The 15,481-nt window shown below is 37.4% G+C and overlaps 4 protein-coding genes across 5 annotated transcripts; 2 read left to right on the plus strand and 2 right to left on the minus strand.

Moving 5' to 3' along the window:
- Positions 1-1,880: 1,880 nt before the first annotated feature.
- On the plus strand, positions 1,881-4,836 carry LOC137810683 (formin-like protein 4). Its single transcript, XM_068612071.1, has 2 exons — positions 1,881-3,167; positions 3,252-4,836. Exons 1-2 carry the CDS (start codon positions 2,011-2,013, stop codon positions 4,456-4,458), a joined length of 2,364 nt encoding a protein of 787 aa, XP_068468172.1. The 5' UTR covers positions 1,881-2,010; the 3' UTR covers positions 4,459-4,836.
- Positions 4,837-5,649: 813 nt separating this feature from the next.
- LOC137810684 (neurofilament heavy protein) lies at positions 5,650-10,981 on the minus strand. Of its 2 annotated transcripts, XM_090298281.1 has the most exons (9): positions 10,245-10,371; positions 9,622-9,966; positions 8,754-9,401; positions 8,245-8,655; positions 8,050-8,114; positions 7,602-7,695; positions 7,415-7,486; positions 6,958-7,065; positions 5,650-6,103 (listed from the first exon to the last, which is right to left on the minus strand). In XM_090298281.1, exons 2-9 carry the CDS (start codon positions 9,661-9,663, stop codon positions 6,080-6,082), a joined length of 1,464 nt encoding a protein of 487 aa, XP_090154407.1. In that variant the 5' UTR covers positions 9,664-9,966; positions 10,245-10,371; the 3' UTR covers positions 5,650-6,079. The 2 variants fall into 2 exon arrangements, with proteins under 2 accessions (XP_090154407.1, XP_068468173.1); XM_068612072.2 differs by having other exon boundaries at positions 9,622-10,981.
- Positions 10,982-10,999: 18 nt separating this feature from the next.
- Positions 11,000-12,158, plus strand: GLP7 (germin-like protein 7). The gene has a single exon (XM_068612074.2). The coding sequence runs from the start codon at positions 11,089-11,091 to the stop codon at positions 11,737-11,739; it is 651 nt and encodes a 216-aa protein (XP_068468175.1). The 5' UTR covers positions 11,000-11,088; the 3' UTR covers positions 11,740-12,158.
- Positions 12,159-13,335: 1,177 nt separating this feature from the next.
- LGT8 (glucosyl transferase family 8) lies at positions 13,336-15,154 on the minus strand. The gene has a single exon (XM_068612073.2). It carries the CDS (start codon positions 14,793-14,795, stop codon positions 13,653-13,655), a length of 1,143 nt encoding a protein of 380 aa, XP_068468174.2. The 5' UTR covers positions 14,796-15,154; the 3' UTR covers positions 13,336-13,652.
- Positions 15,155-15,481: the final 327 nt, after the last annotated feature.

Genomic DNA, 15,481 nt, shown 5'->3' on the forward strand with positions numbered 1-15,481 from the left:
TGTGATTTTCTTAAATAAGACAATTTTTTTTTTCATATTATCTATCTATAAAATAAAAAAATTCACAACATTCTTATTCGGTTCATGTAATTTTAAACAATTTCTAAATTATATATATGTGTATACTTATTTATAAAAAGTATTAATTATCATTTTTGAAAAGCAATTTTAGTTTAAATAAAATACACTAAAGTTATCAACCCAGTGTATGATTTCTTTACATTTTATTTGAATTGAAAAGAATAAGTGGCAGATTAACGACTTTGATGTAATTGAAAAGAATAAGTGGCAGATTAATAGGTTTAACTAATTTTGTATATCTCCTTAGAGACTTCATACCATTTTGACCACGAAATGCCCATTTTTGTAAATTTACATGCATTTATCTATTGATGTAATTGCTTTATCAAATTGTCAAATTGCCATTAATGACAAGACATCGACTAATTTGAAGAAAATCCAACAAAATGAAATTAATAAGTTTAAACTTTGAGATACTAAACACACACTTACTTCTCATTCGATCAGAAATATAAATAAAACAAAGGAAAAGATTATTAGAAACACAAAATGTATTTATATATATCAATCCTTGAAAATTGTTGTAAGAGGTAAATGTAATCTCAATGTAAGTTTCTCACACCTATATTATTGTTTCATAATATTTTTCTTCTTCTTATGAAAGTCATCATAATGTGATTGTTTGATAGGTTTCATAGATGGTAATTGTTTGATTAGGATCTCATGTATTTTACAATGGATCTCATGTATATGAATTACTTAAAGTTAAAGAAAAATAAGTTAGAACAAGTTACTCTTAGAGATACTAAGTTACTCTTATTAAACTTAATCCTTGAATCGGATGAATTATTCTAAGAAGATCATTTAACCGTAACAAAAACTCTGAAAATTTGAGTTTTTCTTATCACAAACTTTTTCCTTTACAAGCTTTTTATTTCATAGGTAATATTGTGAAGCTATTAAAAATGTATAAACTTAGAAATGGAGAAAGAACAATTTGACAAAACGACTTTAAAATTTTGTATACTGGTCCAATCGAATTATTTAAGATTAAGAAGTGAAGGAAATAATTTTACCTATAATACCTGCTAAATTGGAGGGCATTAATATATTTTGTTTTTCAATCACAATTTCCTCAAAAGTTGACCTTCATATTCTTAATTTGACAAATGAGAAAACATAAATTAACTATAAATCATTTATAATAAACTATATATTGTTAAAGTTTTTTTTTCCAATTATTTGTTTAGATATTTACATGTCATATTCATATATATATATGAATGAAGAAGGTACTGTCTTAATGTATGCCACCCTATTTACATTGTTCAACCACTGCACCTTATTGTTAGGCCACTCTCTTGAATACTGAATATTGAAGATGGGGTTGGCCTTAGCAAGACCATTAAGTCAACCAAATTTGGTGAGGTTCATGAGTCAACTAATCCTGCAGCTAAAGGCTTTACAATGGAATTGGTAGTTACCCTTATTTTTGAGCTTTTAAATCAATAATTTATGAAAGGCTGCTAGTATTTCATAATCACGTTTGTATAAAAAAGCTAAGTCAGACTTTTAAAATTGCTGTACTGACACATTTATGGCATTTGAAAAACCCTTTGTACCACTTCAAACCTGTACCTTAATAAGAATGTAGAATGTTTGACTTTGTAAATCTGTTTCCACTTGTGCATTTCAAAGCATGACCAAATCTTTAATGCAAGTGCTAAATGACTAAACCATCCTAAACTGCAGCATTTACTCACTTCAGGGTAAGGGTCATGTTGGTCATTGCCATGTCAAATTGGAATGCACCTGGAAGCCTAATAATATTTAACTTGATTACTTCTTTTGAAATTTTCAGCTACCAAAACCAATAGCGCAAGACAATGAAGGACAAAAACTTGCAATGATCATCAAGCACAATATCTAATTTTGTGGAAACCTAATTGTATTTGTAATCTTTGCTCCCCAGTATTCGTGTCTTTGAACATGATGTTTCTTCTTCTTGTGAGCCTTGTTGTTTTGCAAGGCTTTGTAATACCAACCTGCTATTGCCAGATCAATAATCCTCAGAATATTGAAACATTTTATCCATTACAAACTTCAGAACCACCCCTCCCAATCCAACCTCCTGATGCACCGTCAGAGCCTCAGGCATCACCACCGTCATCAGGACCAGTGGCTGCAACAAAAGCCTCTTCATCGAACAGTAAGGTAGGAACAGCAGTAGCTGCAACTGCAGCAAGCACTCTTGTTGTTTCTGGTTTGGTTTTCTTCTTGGTTAGAAGGTGCTTCAGAACAAGGAAGAGAAAGGAGACAATAAAGAACGCCGCTTCTGCTGTAGATAGGCGTGTTGCACCTCAGGTAGAGGTGTTTGAGAGAATGGAAGGAAACGTGAAGGGACTGATCCTTGATGAGGATGGTTTGGATGTTATTTATTGGAGAAAACTTGAAGGTAAAAAAATGCCAGAAAAGGGTTTCCAAAGGGAGGTTTTGGATAGCCCCAAAGATAAAGAAGATGATCATGAGGGAAATCCAGGGAAAAGAACTGAATCCATTCAAGAAACTCCTCTTAGAGAGAGATCTTCAACTTCCCACATGAACATATTTCTTCCAGAAGAGTCCTACACAATCATGAGAATTCCACCTCCTGCTCCTCCTCCCACTGTTCCTTCATCATCAGTTGGAGGCTCTCCTACACAACCATCTTCTCCTTCCTTTACCCCTTCATCACCAAAACCACTCTCCACTTTTTTCTCAACAATTCCGAACATTACAAATTCTGCAACACCAATAGCCCCTCCAAAAGTACCTGATAAAAAGAATGAAGCTCCAATACCAGCATCAGCACCACCACCTCCTCCACCAATCCTAGATAAAAAGAACTCGCCACAACCACCTCCTCCTCCTCCTCCACCAATCCCTCCAAGAAAGAGTCCTGCACCACCACCTCCTCCGCCAAAGGCAAGTGGTTTGAAGTCGTCATCAAAACCGCCACCTAATCCTATTGAAAGAACAGCAGGTACCACAAGTAAGCAAGGAGACACTTCACCTGAGGTAAAACTTAAGCCATTACATTGGGATAAGGTGAATACCAACCTTGATCACTCTATGGTGTGGGACAAAATAGACCGTGGTTCTTTCAGGTAATCCTAGTATACTAGATTTTGTAAATATCTAAATTTTGATTCCTCCATTTTAGCATTGGTTGATGATTTATTAAACTACAGGGTTGATGATGATCTTATGGAATCTCTCTTCGGGTTAATCGCCACCAACCGAAATGATAGTGCCCCCAAAGAAAATAACTCAACGAGTTCTAGCAGGGATGCTTTGGCTCAATCATCAAATGCCTTCCTTCTTGACCCAAGAAAATCACAAAACATTGCTATTGTTTTGAAATCTCTGACAGTTTCTCGTAAAGAGATTATTGACGCGCTCATTGATGGTCAAGGCCTTAACATAGAAACCATTGAAAAGCTTGGTAGGGTAGCCCCAACAGAAGAAGAGCAATCACTTGTACTTGCGTATGAAGGAGACCCTTCAAAACTTGCTGAAGCCGAATCTTTCTTACGTTACATTCTCAAAGCTGTTCCTTCAGCATTTAAGCGATTGAATGCCTTGCTATTCAGGTTGAATTATGACTCTGACATTCAAGAAATAAAGGAGTTTCTGCAGACCCTTGAGATGGGGTGCAAGGAGCTTCGAAACCAAGGAATGTTTGTGAAACTTCTTGAAGCAGTGCTTAAGGCTGGAAATCGCATGAATGCAGGCACTCAGAGGGGTAATGCTCAAGCTTTCAACTTGGATTCTCTAAGAAAGCTCTCTGATGTCAAGAGCACTGATGGAAAAACCACATTGCTTCACTTTGTGGTTGAAGAAGTTGTTCGTTCTGAAGGAAAACGTGCTGTTCTGAACCGCAATAGCAGTTTGAGTCGTAGTAGCAGCATGAATAGTAACAACAGTGGAGCGTCTCAGAACTCTCCTTCTTCAAATGAACAAAGACAAAGGGAATATATAACACTAGGATTGCCAGTTGTGGGAGGGATCAGTTCTGAGTTTTCCAACGTGAAGAAAGCTGCGGTTACAGATTACAAAAGTTTTGTTGGTTCAATCTCATCGCTCTCGGCGAGGATTCTTAAAATTCGAGAACTTGTTTCCGAGTGTGGAAGTGATATGGGAGGGAACTTTGGGAGAGAAATGAACCGTTTTCTTGAAAATGCTGAGGAAGAATTGAGATTAGTGAGGGAAGAGCAAACAAGGGTGATGAAAATTGTGAAAAAAACAACAGATTATTATCAAGGAGGAGCTTCAAATGATAGTGTAGATAATCTTTATCTATTTGTCATAGTTAAGGATTTTCTGGGAATGGTTGATCAAGCATGCATTGAGATTGCTCGTAACATGCAGAAGAGGAAGACACCTAAGGTAAATTAAGTCTAACACTGTAATAGTCTGCAGAGGTACCAGCACAGAGGACTTTGGATAACATTGCATGTCATCGAAATGATAACATCACTCGCTTTGTTTCATTCAAAATAAGAATGAAATAGCTCCCAGTTTGTGGTGAGAGGATCTTGTGCAGCAAAGTGCTAACCATTGGAGGTTTGAAAATACTATGAGGGAGTGTGTGCTTTTGCATTGATACGGCCAGTTTGTCTCTGTCAAATTCGGAAGCTAAAACCATTCTTGTAGTGTTAACAATTTTCCAAATTTTAACCTCTAAATGTACGTGTCACTTGTACAGATAACTATTGTTCTTGAGCATTTTAAGTCTCATGTGTATATATAGATCTTGGATTCTTTTGTTATCAACCAGAAGTCCATAACGTGCTCCGTTTCTTCTCATTTTCTATTGTATTTGAATTGAAAGTTCGACGAATGGATTTTCTTTTATTTATCAGAGATATGACACCAGAGAAGCTGACTTAGCATTGCTCAAAAAGTCACTGACCATGCGCATGAACTAATAGACCAACGTAGATAGGATGGACAAATGAATTTATGTCTTCAATGATTTTTTTTTAACATTATTCATCAAGACAATGAGATTTTCCTCCGCAAAATACACGACAAATTTGACATTACTATCTTGTCTGCATAGTCAGAAGACATTCATAGATTGAATTCCCGCTTACAATTATATCTGCAAGTTTCTTTCAGCAAGTTTCCTCTGTATTATAAAGGTTGTGCGGTTTTATATTTTCAGTGATAATTGTACCTTCCTGTTTATGCATGCATTTGTGTACATGCAAAAGTATTATCCGACAACTCCATAACTGTACGCAGTTATACAGGTTTTTTCTTATAAACTAAAATAAAGGGGAGAAAAAGAAAGGATAATAAAAAAACAAAAGGCAAAAAGTAGGAGAGGGAGCCTATGGTACAAGTTCAAATTTTCAAGTTGCTAGCATAAGAATTCTTCCTCGTATAGGAGCATATCCAGCAATATTTATTTCTAATTAGTGTATATTGGAGAGAACATATGTCAAACTTGATACTGAAATTAATCTGCTTTGTGTATCCCACTTAATTAGTGTTGTTCCTTGGTTCTGAAAATTCTTCAATCATGTTTCCCAATGTAACAAAGTCTTGCATCATTGCATGTGAATGGGGGAGATGGGCGAGTTGAACTTTAGACAACGTTTATATCACCTTAGCTTCTTAGGGATACATGGTCTACAACACGTTAAAAACCATATCAATCACCCACATAGGACGGGTAGAGAAGCAGAATAATAATGCAACCAATGACAACAGATATTTGCATTTCTTACATTACATACATTATACAATACTATTTCCTAATCAACACAGTGCCTAGAGGGCTGCAAGGAAGAAAATTATCATCAATAAATGATGCCTACTCCTTCCTCCTTCTCCTCATAATGTTCATAAGCTCCCATTTAGGTTGATCCACTGTTGCTTACCAAACATGAATATCACAGCATTGAGCTGTTTTCACAAACATTTCCTTTGAACATACAGGTCTACCACCATGGGGTATTTAACCTTTTCTCCTTCTTCACCTTTTTCACTTGTGGGGCCACCGAGGATTCTAACTTTTACTTTTAGCATCACCCTGAAATGACAAATAACAGTTAATGGAATAAGCCTTCCTTTAATCGCATCTTTGGCATTCCCCCACTCTTTTTTTTTTCCTTTGGTACGTATTGATGTGTATAAATAATTGATATAGCACATTAGTAGTATTAATAGAGTTATCAAAAGTAAGGCGCACTACTACATAGCTTCACTTCAAAAAAATTCTACAGTAAAATACAAATCATGCCTCAAAACTCATTTAATTTAACATAATATGCAGTCAACAAATATATTTGAGGAAAAAACCAGAAGCCATCTTCAATGCCTAGATTTTGTCTGAATGTCTCTGTGTTGTTGAGTTTAGGAACCTAAGAACATTATTTATATGGCTTGACAGGAAATAGTTGAGGTTAATTGACAAAATATACCAGCGAACATTGGTATCATTCATTCTTAATGATACTGTAATCCTAGAAATGATGTAAACAAGAACTTTTATTATCATCTCTAGTATGACCATCAACCACATTGCTCATTTGTCAAGAAACAGGTTCATTCTTACAGCAAAACAAAACAACTAGGTCACATTGATCTCCCTTGTCAACAATCACCGGACCAAGTTGAGGAACACAAGTTTCAGCTTACTTCAATTAAAATTTAAGTTTTATTATTTTAATAATTTACAGTTGTATTTGTGTCTCTAGAAACAGAATGCAATCAATAGTAGCTGTTTTACATATTGCTTTACAGCATTAAATATAAAGAAAAGAAATAATCAATCATTACCCCAAAGTGAAAAAGAAGGTAAGAATTTAAGAAACAGTTTGCAGACAAACATAAACTACAAATTTATTTAGGGTACATATATCAGATCAAATGTACAACTTGTACCTTTTCTGAACGACTTTTTACTACTTTTTGACCACGGTAAGAAGCTGGTGTGGATGTCCCTTTGACATTATGTTTTGACCTTGTCATCTCTGCCTCTTTTCTTTCCTCCTGTGTTTGATGCACACAGAGTTCAGGCAAGCCATTTATGGATCAAAATAGCAATGCCCATTTTTTATTAGTACCTTAGCATCATGAGTGTTGGAGTACATTGTTTAACAAATACTTTATTATTGGTTAAATTTTCTTAAAAACTATTAACTCATAACATAAGCGAAGTTTCTTTAATAAGTAGCACTCACAAGGTTTTGTGATTTCCAATAAATATCAGTTGACAGCAGGGAATATATTCAAAAGAGGGTGTTTCTGGCATTTTTCCTAGTACACTAGATATATGCAGATACACTTAAGTGAAACCAAAGGCAAGATGGAATGTAGGATACAAAGAGTGCATTTTTACCTTTACTTTTGATTGAAGACGCATTCTTTCTACTTCTTTTGCATTAGATTTTTCCTCTATTTTTCTTGAAGACTGATTAAGAAATAGAAAGTCGAAAGGCATAAGTTGGTTGGTTGAACTCTCATATCATAATCTTATGAATATTCCCTGTTAAATGTAATACTCAAATATCAAGAGCTTGTCCTACCTCTTTTCCTCTCTCTGCTCTGATGTCACTTTTTGGGCCAAAAGTAGTTCGTACAACATTTCCACTTTTATCCGCACTCCCAACCTTAGTTGACCTATTCAAAAACAACTTCGCGAGGGTCATATACAGAAAATTTCAACTTAAGGAGAAATTTCAATTGAAACTACAATAGATGTGTTAGACAAAATCACAAGTTATAAAATATATTTGAATCAATTTGCATAACAATAACTCTCTACGTTTCCTCCTCTTTTCTACAATATCCGTAGTTTTCTTGCTAAAAATTCTCCCAAAGAAAGCTACCAACAAAAAAATACCTCATCAAATGGTAATCTTAAGCGCACCAGTAGGATGAAAGCGACAAAGAGAAAAGGACTACGAAATATACATAAAGGAAAAGAAACTAGTGCAATGAAAACTCATTATCAGAGCAGATTAAAAAATTTACCGTCCATTTTCTTTCCTCAAAGGCGTAGGTGTTGGAACCTTTGACACGATCCCTCTTGAAGGAACCTGCCCAGCAAATAAAGAAGAAAACATTTTTAAATCAATATGATTTTGTACAGTTATATAGTACTATTTGCACTGTATAAAAAAACATTTGTCAATGATGAACAGTAGTTCATAAAGATTTTTCAATTACCTGCTTCTTAATCAAAGATTTGTCTTCACCAGGAGTTTTTGGCTGGTTGAAGCTGTTCTGGAATGTCTTAAATGCTCGTTTGACTATGTCCTTATCCCCCATTTTCTCCATGATTAAAGATCTCCTCATGGTAGCTTGAGGAGCTGGATCAGGATTACTTGGAGCCAAGCTCAGAGACATGTGCAAAGGTTTGTTAGCAAATTTTCTGCTCTCCCCACTAGAAGTAATTTGCCTCCTTGACAAAGATGGAGAACTTCCCTTTTTAGTTGAAGAAGCAGGTGTTACTGTTTTGGTAGGAGTTGATGCAGGCTTTGAACTTCTTGGTGTGGAAATCTGGGATGCCTTAGAAGTGGATAGCATTGGTTTCTTCTTTGTCTTGGCTGCATTGCTGCCCTTGTTCACAGAGGTAACCTGTCCAAATAAGAGGGAGAGAAATTAAAATCAGGCTAACCAGATTGCCAACCCTTAAAAAGAACATGAATCTGATGGATATATGAGTTAAATCAAACCTTAGATTCCTTTGGATGAACCAATTTCACATCGTTTGCTTCGACTTCTGAAGCCTTTCCTGTCTCCTTGTACACGACGTGGGAAATTTCTTTCACATCTTCAGCTTCAATGTTAGGACTTTCTTCATGTTTCATGCATACATCTTCAGGTTCATCCATCTGGAACGAACTATGTGATCTACTTTCCAGTTCCTTGTTCTCCATCTCAACTGGTGAACCATGGTAACCTGTTGAAACTGCAACTTCCTCCTCAGAATCATTATCATGGGTCCTATGGATCTCACCAACAGAACTGGTTTCTTGCGTAACCCCTTCATTGAAATCTTGAGTGTCGGATTTATCAAGCTCTGCATCAGTATTACCACCCAGATCTACTTCAACTTGATCTTCTGATCTGAAAGAATCTTTTTCCCTTTGCTTCTCCTGAGCCAGCAATTCGGCTTTCCGGGCAGCAATCTTCTTGTAATGGGCTTCAAAGTAAGCTTTTTTCTGAGCCACTGATCCAGGTGTGGCACACTTCTCGACTTCTTCTAAGTACTTGTTAGGAGAGAAAGAGGACCATCTCTCCCAAGACAAGGAATCGTTCTCAAATCTCCCAAATGAAACAGACACTTGCAGAGGAGGACTGGAAGCAGCACTTTCTCCCATCTGCTTCAACATCAGGGGAAAAAACAAAAACTTTTGTGCATAATTGCAGACAACCAACACAGAGACAACTCACAAACAACACCAAAAAAGAGCACAGGATTTCAACAATCATAAATTTGGATGTGATACAAGCAGAGAGCAAGACAGATTTGCTACAATAACGATAATAAAAAATAATCAATTTCTAATATGAAAGAACCTTAATGACAAATGAGTTTACCTTATCTTCAAACACTGTTGCATCCACAAGAAATTCACCCATGGAAGTAAATTACTACTTCAACACAGAAGCTATGCACAGTATGGCCTGTAAACTAGCAATTGGGGAATAATCATTCCTGGATATCTCACTGAAAAGACCAGGAGTAAGAGTCCTCACAATGGGACAAAAAAAAAGAGTCTAAAATAATTTGCAGCATATGATGAGAAAGGAGAATAGCAGGGACATGTGCATGTGGATTTGGAGTGAGAGAATACTCTTATTTTTTTTCTTTCACATCAAATTCTACTTCACTTTCCTACAGTAACAACACCCTTTGTCTGCTTGTGGTACTTCAGGAAACTCCTAAGACCAAAAAACCAATCATAAAAAAATCCAACATGCCTCAAAAGCAAAACTCAGAGCAAAATGCAAAGTAACTTGAGGTTTCTATATCACAACTGGTACTCAGTTCCTAAAAGAAGATTTAACTTTTGATACCAATAAGTACCACTGCTTTCCAGTGAGGGCCAAGGTTGAATCAGTTTGGATTAGACTTCAGGGATCACAACACAATGAAAGGACACAGAATGATGAAGGGAAAACCTTGTACAAAGTAAAAAAAAAACAAAAAGATACCATACCCTTTTTAGCAAATAATTACTCAAATTATATAGCTTCAATTAAACAAGTGACCATGCACTGAATAATAAAACAAGGAGATAACAAGTCAAGTCACAACCACACTTAAATTTTGTTTTCCTCCCACCATACTAGATGGTTCAAAGAAAGAGACCCATTAACCCCAATGCAGTGATGGTTAGATACGTGGATGAGATCAACCATGCAATGTAAGGCAAGGAAGAAAGGCCCACATCGCCACAAGCTGAACTCTTGCGCCGCGTGTGGAAAGTTTGCATGTGACGACTCTCCAAATTTATTATAATATGTAGCATTTGGACTACATGTGGACCATTATTGAATTGGTTGAACTAAAAGTATAATATAAGGTGCTAGCCCCTACGCCTCAAGTAAGAACAAAAAACGATGCCGTATCGGTCCCTACTACCTCAAACGACAGCGTTTGATTTGCAGAGGGGTGATCCAAAATGGGCCCAAGCCCAAATAAAGAATGAAATTAGAAGCAATGGACTTGGCCTTGAAATGGTAAGCATGGCACAAAGCATGTTGGTTAATCAAAATCAAAAATCATTTTCAGTGAAATAGAACCTATACATCACACCTTGTGTGGCTTAATATGACTAGATCACATTTACTTTAAGTTTTTCCTTTCTTTCCCTCATCCTATGCTCTTAAGCTACTCAATCACCACACCCCACTATGCACATGGAAGTTAAACCTATATCAGCATCCACCACCTGCTCTCTCTTTCTATTCTACAACTATATATATACATACACTTTGGCTTTGGCTTATGCAAACTACCATATAATTTTCCTTTCACTTGTTTCCTCAATTGTAGCAAAAATGAGAAACTATTTTCACTTACTTTTCTTCACCCTATCCCTTCTGTTGGGCCAATCCAGACCCGACCCTGACCCACTTCAAGATTATTGTGTTGCTGATAACAAAGGTGAATTTTTTATTAATGGGGTGCCTTGTATCAACCCAGATAAAGTTTCACCATCCCATTTTGTGACATCTGCTTTGTCTAAGAATGGTAACACTAGTAACCCATTCGGCTTCAGTGTCACAGCCACCAACACTGTTAATCTTCCTGGGCTTAACACATTGGGCCTGGTATTGGTCCGGGTTGATATAGCGGGGAATGGGATTGTGCCACCTCACTCGCATCCACGGGCCTCCGAAGTGACCACTTGCCTCAAGGGTCAGCTTCTTGTGGGCTTTGTTGACACGAATAACCGTGTGTTTACCCAGAACCTGAAGCCCGGTGAGTCATTTGTGTTCCCAAAGGGCCTGGTACATTTCTTGTTCAATAGTAACTCAAGGGAACCAGCACTAGCTCTTTCTGGTCTAAATAGCCAGAACCCAGGTGCACAAATTGCATCACTTGCAACATTTGCTAGCAAGCCTTCTATTAATGATGAAATTCTCAAGAAGGGTTTCCAAATTACCGGCAGAGAAGTGGAAACCATTCGTAGAAACCTTGGAGGATGATTACTTGATTATGGTGGTAATGGAGGTGATACAACTATTGTTACCAATATGCTTTAATTTCTTATTGCATTTTGCTTGGGATTCTAGGTGGGAACATGGTGTTAGATTGTCATATTTAAAATGTCAGATTGCGTATTTAAAATGAAAAGAAAGAGACATCGAACACAGTCATGTTACATTACATGTTTAATAATCAAATTAAAATCAGATGGCTGATCTCAGTCATGTATGATTGTCCTTTTTCTCCTCCTCCCTTTGGTTGGATTGTTTTCCTGTTTTTAATCTGTTGAGACAGTTCATATAGCTGGCACCTTTTTTGTAAGGTTCATGAAAAATGGAGTGTGTATAAATTCAAACCCCTTATGAATATTTCCAAACCAAAAGTTACTTCTGTTTATACTACTACAGTATCTACTTTACTTTTCTGTTCCTCAATCATAGTCCTTTGATGTCATTTTTTTCTGCAGACATGACGCAAACAATGCAATTGCCAATTGCCAACATGTTTTGTACTCGGATTTTTAATGTTCATTCCTCCAATACATGATATTCTTCTTGTAGCACAGTAGGCTAATAGTACTTTCAATGTGACATTTTTCTTATTTTTATCCCCGAATAAAATAAAATAAAATAAATCACAGTTTGGCATTAAGATTTTAGTTGAGTAAATACACAGCTCTGGTAAACTTCAACTGTTTAACTTTTTGTTCCTCGATCATTTTTTATAGAACTTGTTTTTGTAGACATGTGGCAAATAATGCAATTGGCAATTGGCACTAAGAATATTAATAATGTCCCAATAGTTTAATTGAGTAAGCAAACGCGAAATTTCTTAATTTCATTTGAAACAGACATTGTAACGGTACACCTCATGTGGTCAACTTTGGTAAACCAGAACTGCAAGCCATGACTTCATGTTGGACAAAGGGCACATACAACGGAAATTTAAAAAAAAATAAATAAAATTATGTAGCATAATACTGTAAAGTATAAACCAATAATTTAGCATTATCAATGTTATTCTTATACAAATTCCTATGAATCCGTTCCTTGGATTCTCATGGAAGTGTTGAGAAGACTCGGTGACATGACGGCTGTGAAGAAAATTGCGAGTGAAGATGAAATTGCAATGATTTATCCTTACGCGAAGAACTTTCCAAATAACATTAGCTGTGTTGTGGGGTCTAAAGTTGTTGATATGTGAAAACAACGATCGCTGTTGTTAGCCATCAAATTTCAGTTTCCTCATGGCAAAGGAAACAACCGTGACCAAACCTACTACTGCTTCAAACCCCTTTTCATGTACACTTTATTTCCCCCTTTCTTTACCCTTAGTTCTTAATTCATTCCGTGATCAATTCTCAATCACAACATGACAAGTGCCAATGTGCCTCTTCCTCTTTCTTTCTCCTTTTCATTTATTCAGTCCCTATGTTTATCCTAATTTTTATTTTTACTTTATACACCAGAAGAGAATTCAATAACTTTTCATATTTTGCAGTGTTCGATATTTGTTTAAAACTTCACTTCATCCTTCAATAGTGTAACAGTCACAGGTAGGAAAGGAAACAAAGGGTGATAGAAACCGAATCCAAATAAAACAATGAACAACTGTCTGTTATTCTTCTTCACTTTGTTTGGCACATACAATCAATGGTCCCATACAAAGAACTGAACCCACCCACCAAAATCGTTCCAATGGAACCCTCCACCAGCAGAAAAAAGAATCGAAATTTCATATTTTGTAAAGCACAAGAATTTTAAACGCCTTAAGAAAAGAGAAATTCTACAGAAAGAATGAAGAACCCCAATCAATCCCTTCTACTCAATCTGTTCTGTACACTGCTAAGAAAGAATCTCTGAACAACAAATGTACCAAAGAATCACCATCACCATCATCATCGTCGTTGTCGTCACAACAAATCATGAGCGTAGCCAACCAAAATAGAAGAAGAGAATCCCCAGTTCTGATCTCTCACCCTATCCCTCACTTCTTTGGGTTTATACAAATCATAAGGCTCCCAAAGACGATCCAACGGACAAGGTTTCTTCTCATCAAGCCTCACCCAAGGCTTCCCCTTTCCACTCCAATGTAACAAACTAACTGGACCAGGATGCAAGGACCTACACACACCATTAACGTTATCCCCACCAAGCCCATGCTGGTTCCATCTATGATCAATGGCTTCAACATTCCCTGCGAAAACAAGCAAAAAAGGAGGCAGAGAGCCCAACTCATAAATCCTCTTCTTCCTCTGCAGTTCCATCCAGTTCTCGATCCTCTTCCTGTAGTTCCCCTCCCTCCACCGCACCAAATCCATCACCATCACTCCAGTGTTGAAATAACAAGGCTTTCGAGAAGAGAACACGCGAGAGAGTAAAGGGTCGTTCCAGAACTCGTCGGTGAAGTACTTCGTGAAGTTCGCGTGGCAATATTCCGGCGCACCGATCACGCGCGCGTCCGTGAGTGGCACGCGCCACAGCTTCCGTACGTCGTCGACCACCACCACGTCGGAGTCAAGGTAGATCACGCGGTCGACGCACGTGTCCAGCATGTCACCGAGGTAGTTGCGCGCATAGTTCAACGGGTTTTCCAAGGCTAGTCGGATTGAAGACGATATTAGATTAATCACCGTGTCTTCCCTAAAGATGTAAACTTTGAAGTTCAAAGAGGGGAAGATGGACCGAACGAGACGGGTCAGGACCCGAGGGCTTGCCGGGTCGAACTCCGCCGCGACGAAGTGGAAGAACACGCTTTCCGGACACGAGGAGTGGCGGAGAACGGAGTGCACCGCGGCGATGGAGCCGCGGAGGTAGCCGGAGTCGAGGGTCATGGCGATGTGGACCAGAGAGGGGTCGCACGAGGGGAAAGCGGTGTGGGTCGAGGAAACGGGGCAGCCCGCCCCATTTCGGTACTCCGGTGCCTCCGCATAGTTGAAAAACGCGCCGTCGTCTTCGGTGGTCGGAAAAGAGCGGATTCCGAGGCAGAAGAACGGGGGGAAGAGGAAGCAGAGAATGAGGGAGGAAACGACGGCACCTAGGCGAAGGGGAAGCATTGGAGTAATGGGTGGGTGGCAAAACGGGTTCTTGGTGGAAGAAAATGAAAGGGTCTTAAAGAAAAAACGGCATTGTTGGAATTTCTTGTGATGTTCTTGAGTTCTGCGTTTTTCTTTCTTTCTTGTGTTGGTGCGTTTTAAAGAGTACGCGGTTTTCTCTGGAACCAGGATGGAGTGAAGTTCCAGAGAGAGAAAGAGAGGGAGGTAGAGAGTTCTGAGAAAAACAAATCTATGACTTACTTATACCAGATTCATTTTTCATTCATTCATCACTGTCTCTGTCTCAATTTCTCTCTCTCTCTCTCTATCTCCTTTTTTTTTCTTCTTTTTTCTATCTTCTAAAAAAAAGGGAAGAGGACGTGTCTGGTTTTAACACATTGGCAGCTGCTGTTAAGCAAGGAATTTTGTTTTTTTTTTATTTCTTTTTTTTGTACTTTTTCTTTTGCCATCTGTGTCATTATTCATCATTTTTTTTAATTTCCTTTTTTCACAAATTTACAAAATACTACTCGAATCCGTGTTTCTATTTAAAGATACAAAATACAATTCACGCCTCCAAAACGCTCTTACGCGCTCCCTGTTAACTTCTAAAAAAAATTATATATAACGTAAATTATTTGATTTTGCAAAAAGAATTATAGTATTAGAGAAAATTTAATATACTGCGGTATGGTATTTGTACTGTA

This window comes from Phaseolus vulgaris, chromosome 2, assembly GCF_051622355.1.
Source record: "Phaseolus vulgaris cultivar YP4 chromosome 2, ASM5162235v1, whole genome shotgun sequence".
Classification (NCBI taxonomy): domain Eukaryota; kingdom Viridiplantae; phylum Streptophyta; class Magnoliopsida; order Fabales; family Fabaceae; genus Phaseolus; species Phaseolus vulgaris.

Coding starts and splice junctions, on each gene's coding strand:
- LOC137810684 (XM_068612072.2), bottom strand. CDS start 9,663: ATGGGTGAATTTCTTGTGGATGCAACAGTGTTTGAAGATAAG. Junction 9,402..9,621: donor CAACAGTGTTTGAAGATAAG/GTAAACTCATTT, acceptor ATGTTGAAGCAG/ATGGGAGAAAGTGCTGCTTC. Junction 7,696..8,049: donor TTGAGGAAAGAAAATGGACG/GTAAATTTTTTA, acceptor GTTTTTGAATAG/GTCAACTAAGGTTGGGAGTG.
- GLP7 (XM_068612074.2), top strand. CDS start 11,089: ATGAGAAACTATTTTCACTTACTTTTCTTCACCCTATCCCTTCTGTTG.
- LGT8 (XM_068612073.2), bottom strand. CDS start 14,795: ATGCTTCCCCTTCGCCTAGGTGCCGTCGTTTCCTCCCTCATTCTCTGC.
- LOC137810683 (XM_068612071.1), top strand. CDS start 2,011: ATGATGTTTCTTCTTCTTGTGAGCCTTGTTGTTTTGCAAGGCTTTGTA. Junction 3,168..3,251: donor ATAGACCGTGGTTCTTTCAG/GTAATCCTAGTA, acceptor ATTAAACTACAG/GGTTGATGATGATCTTATGG.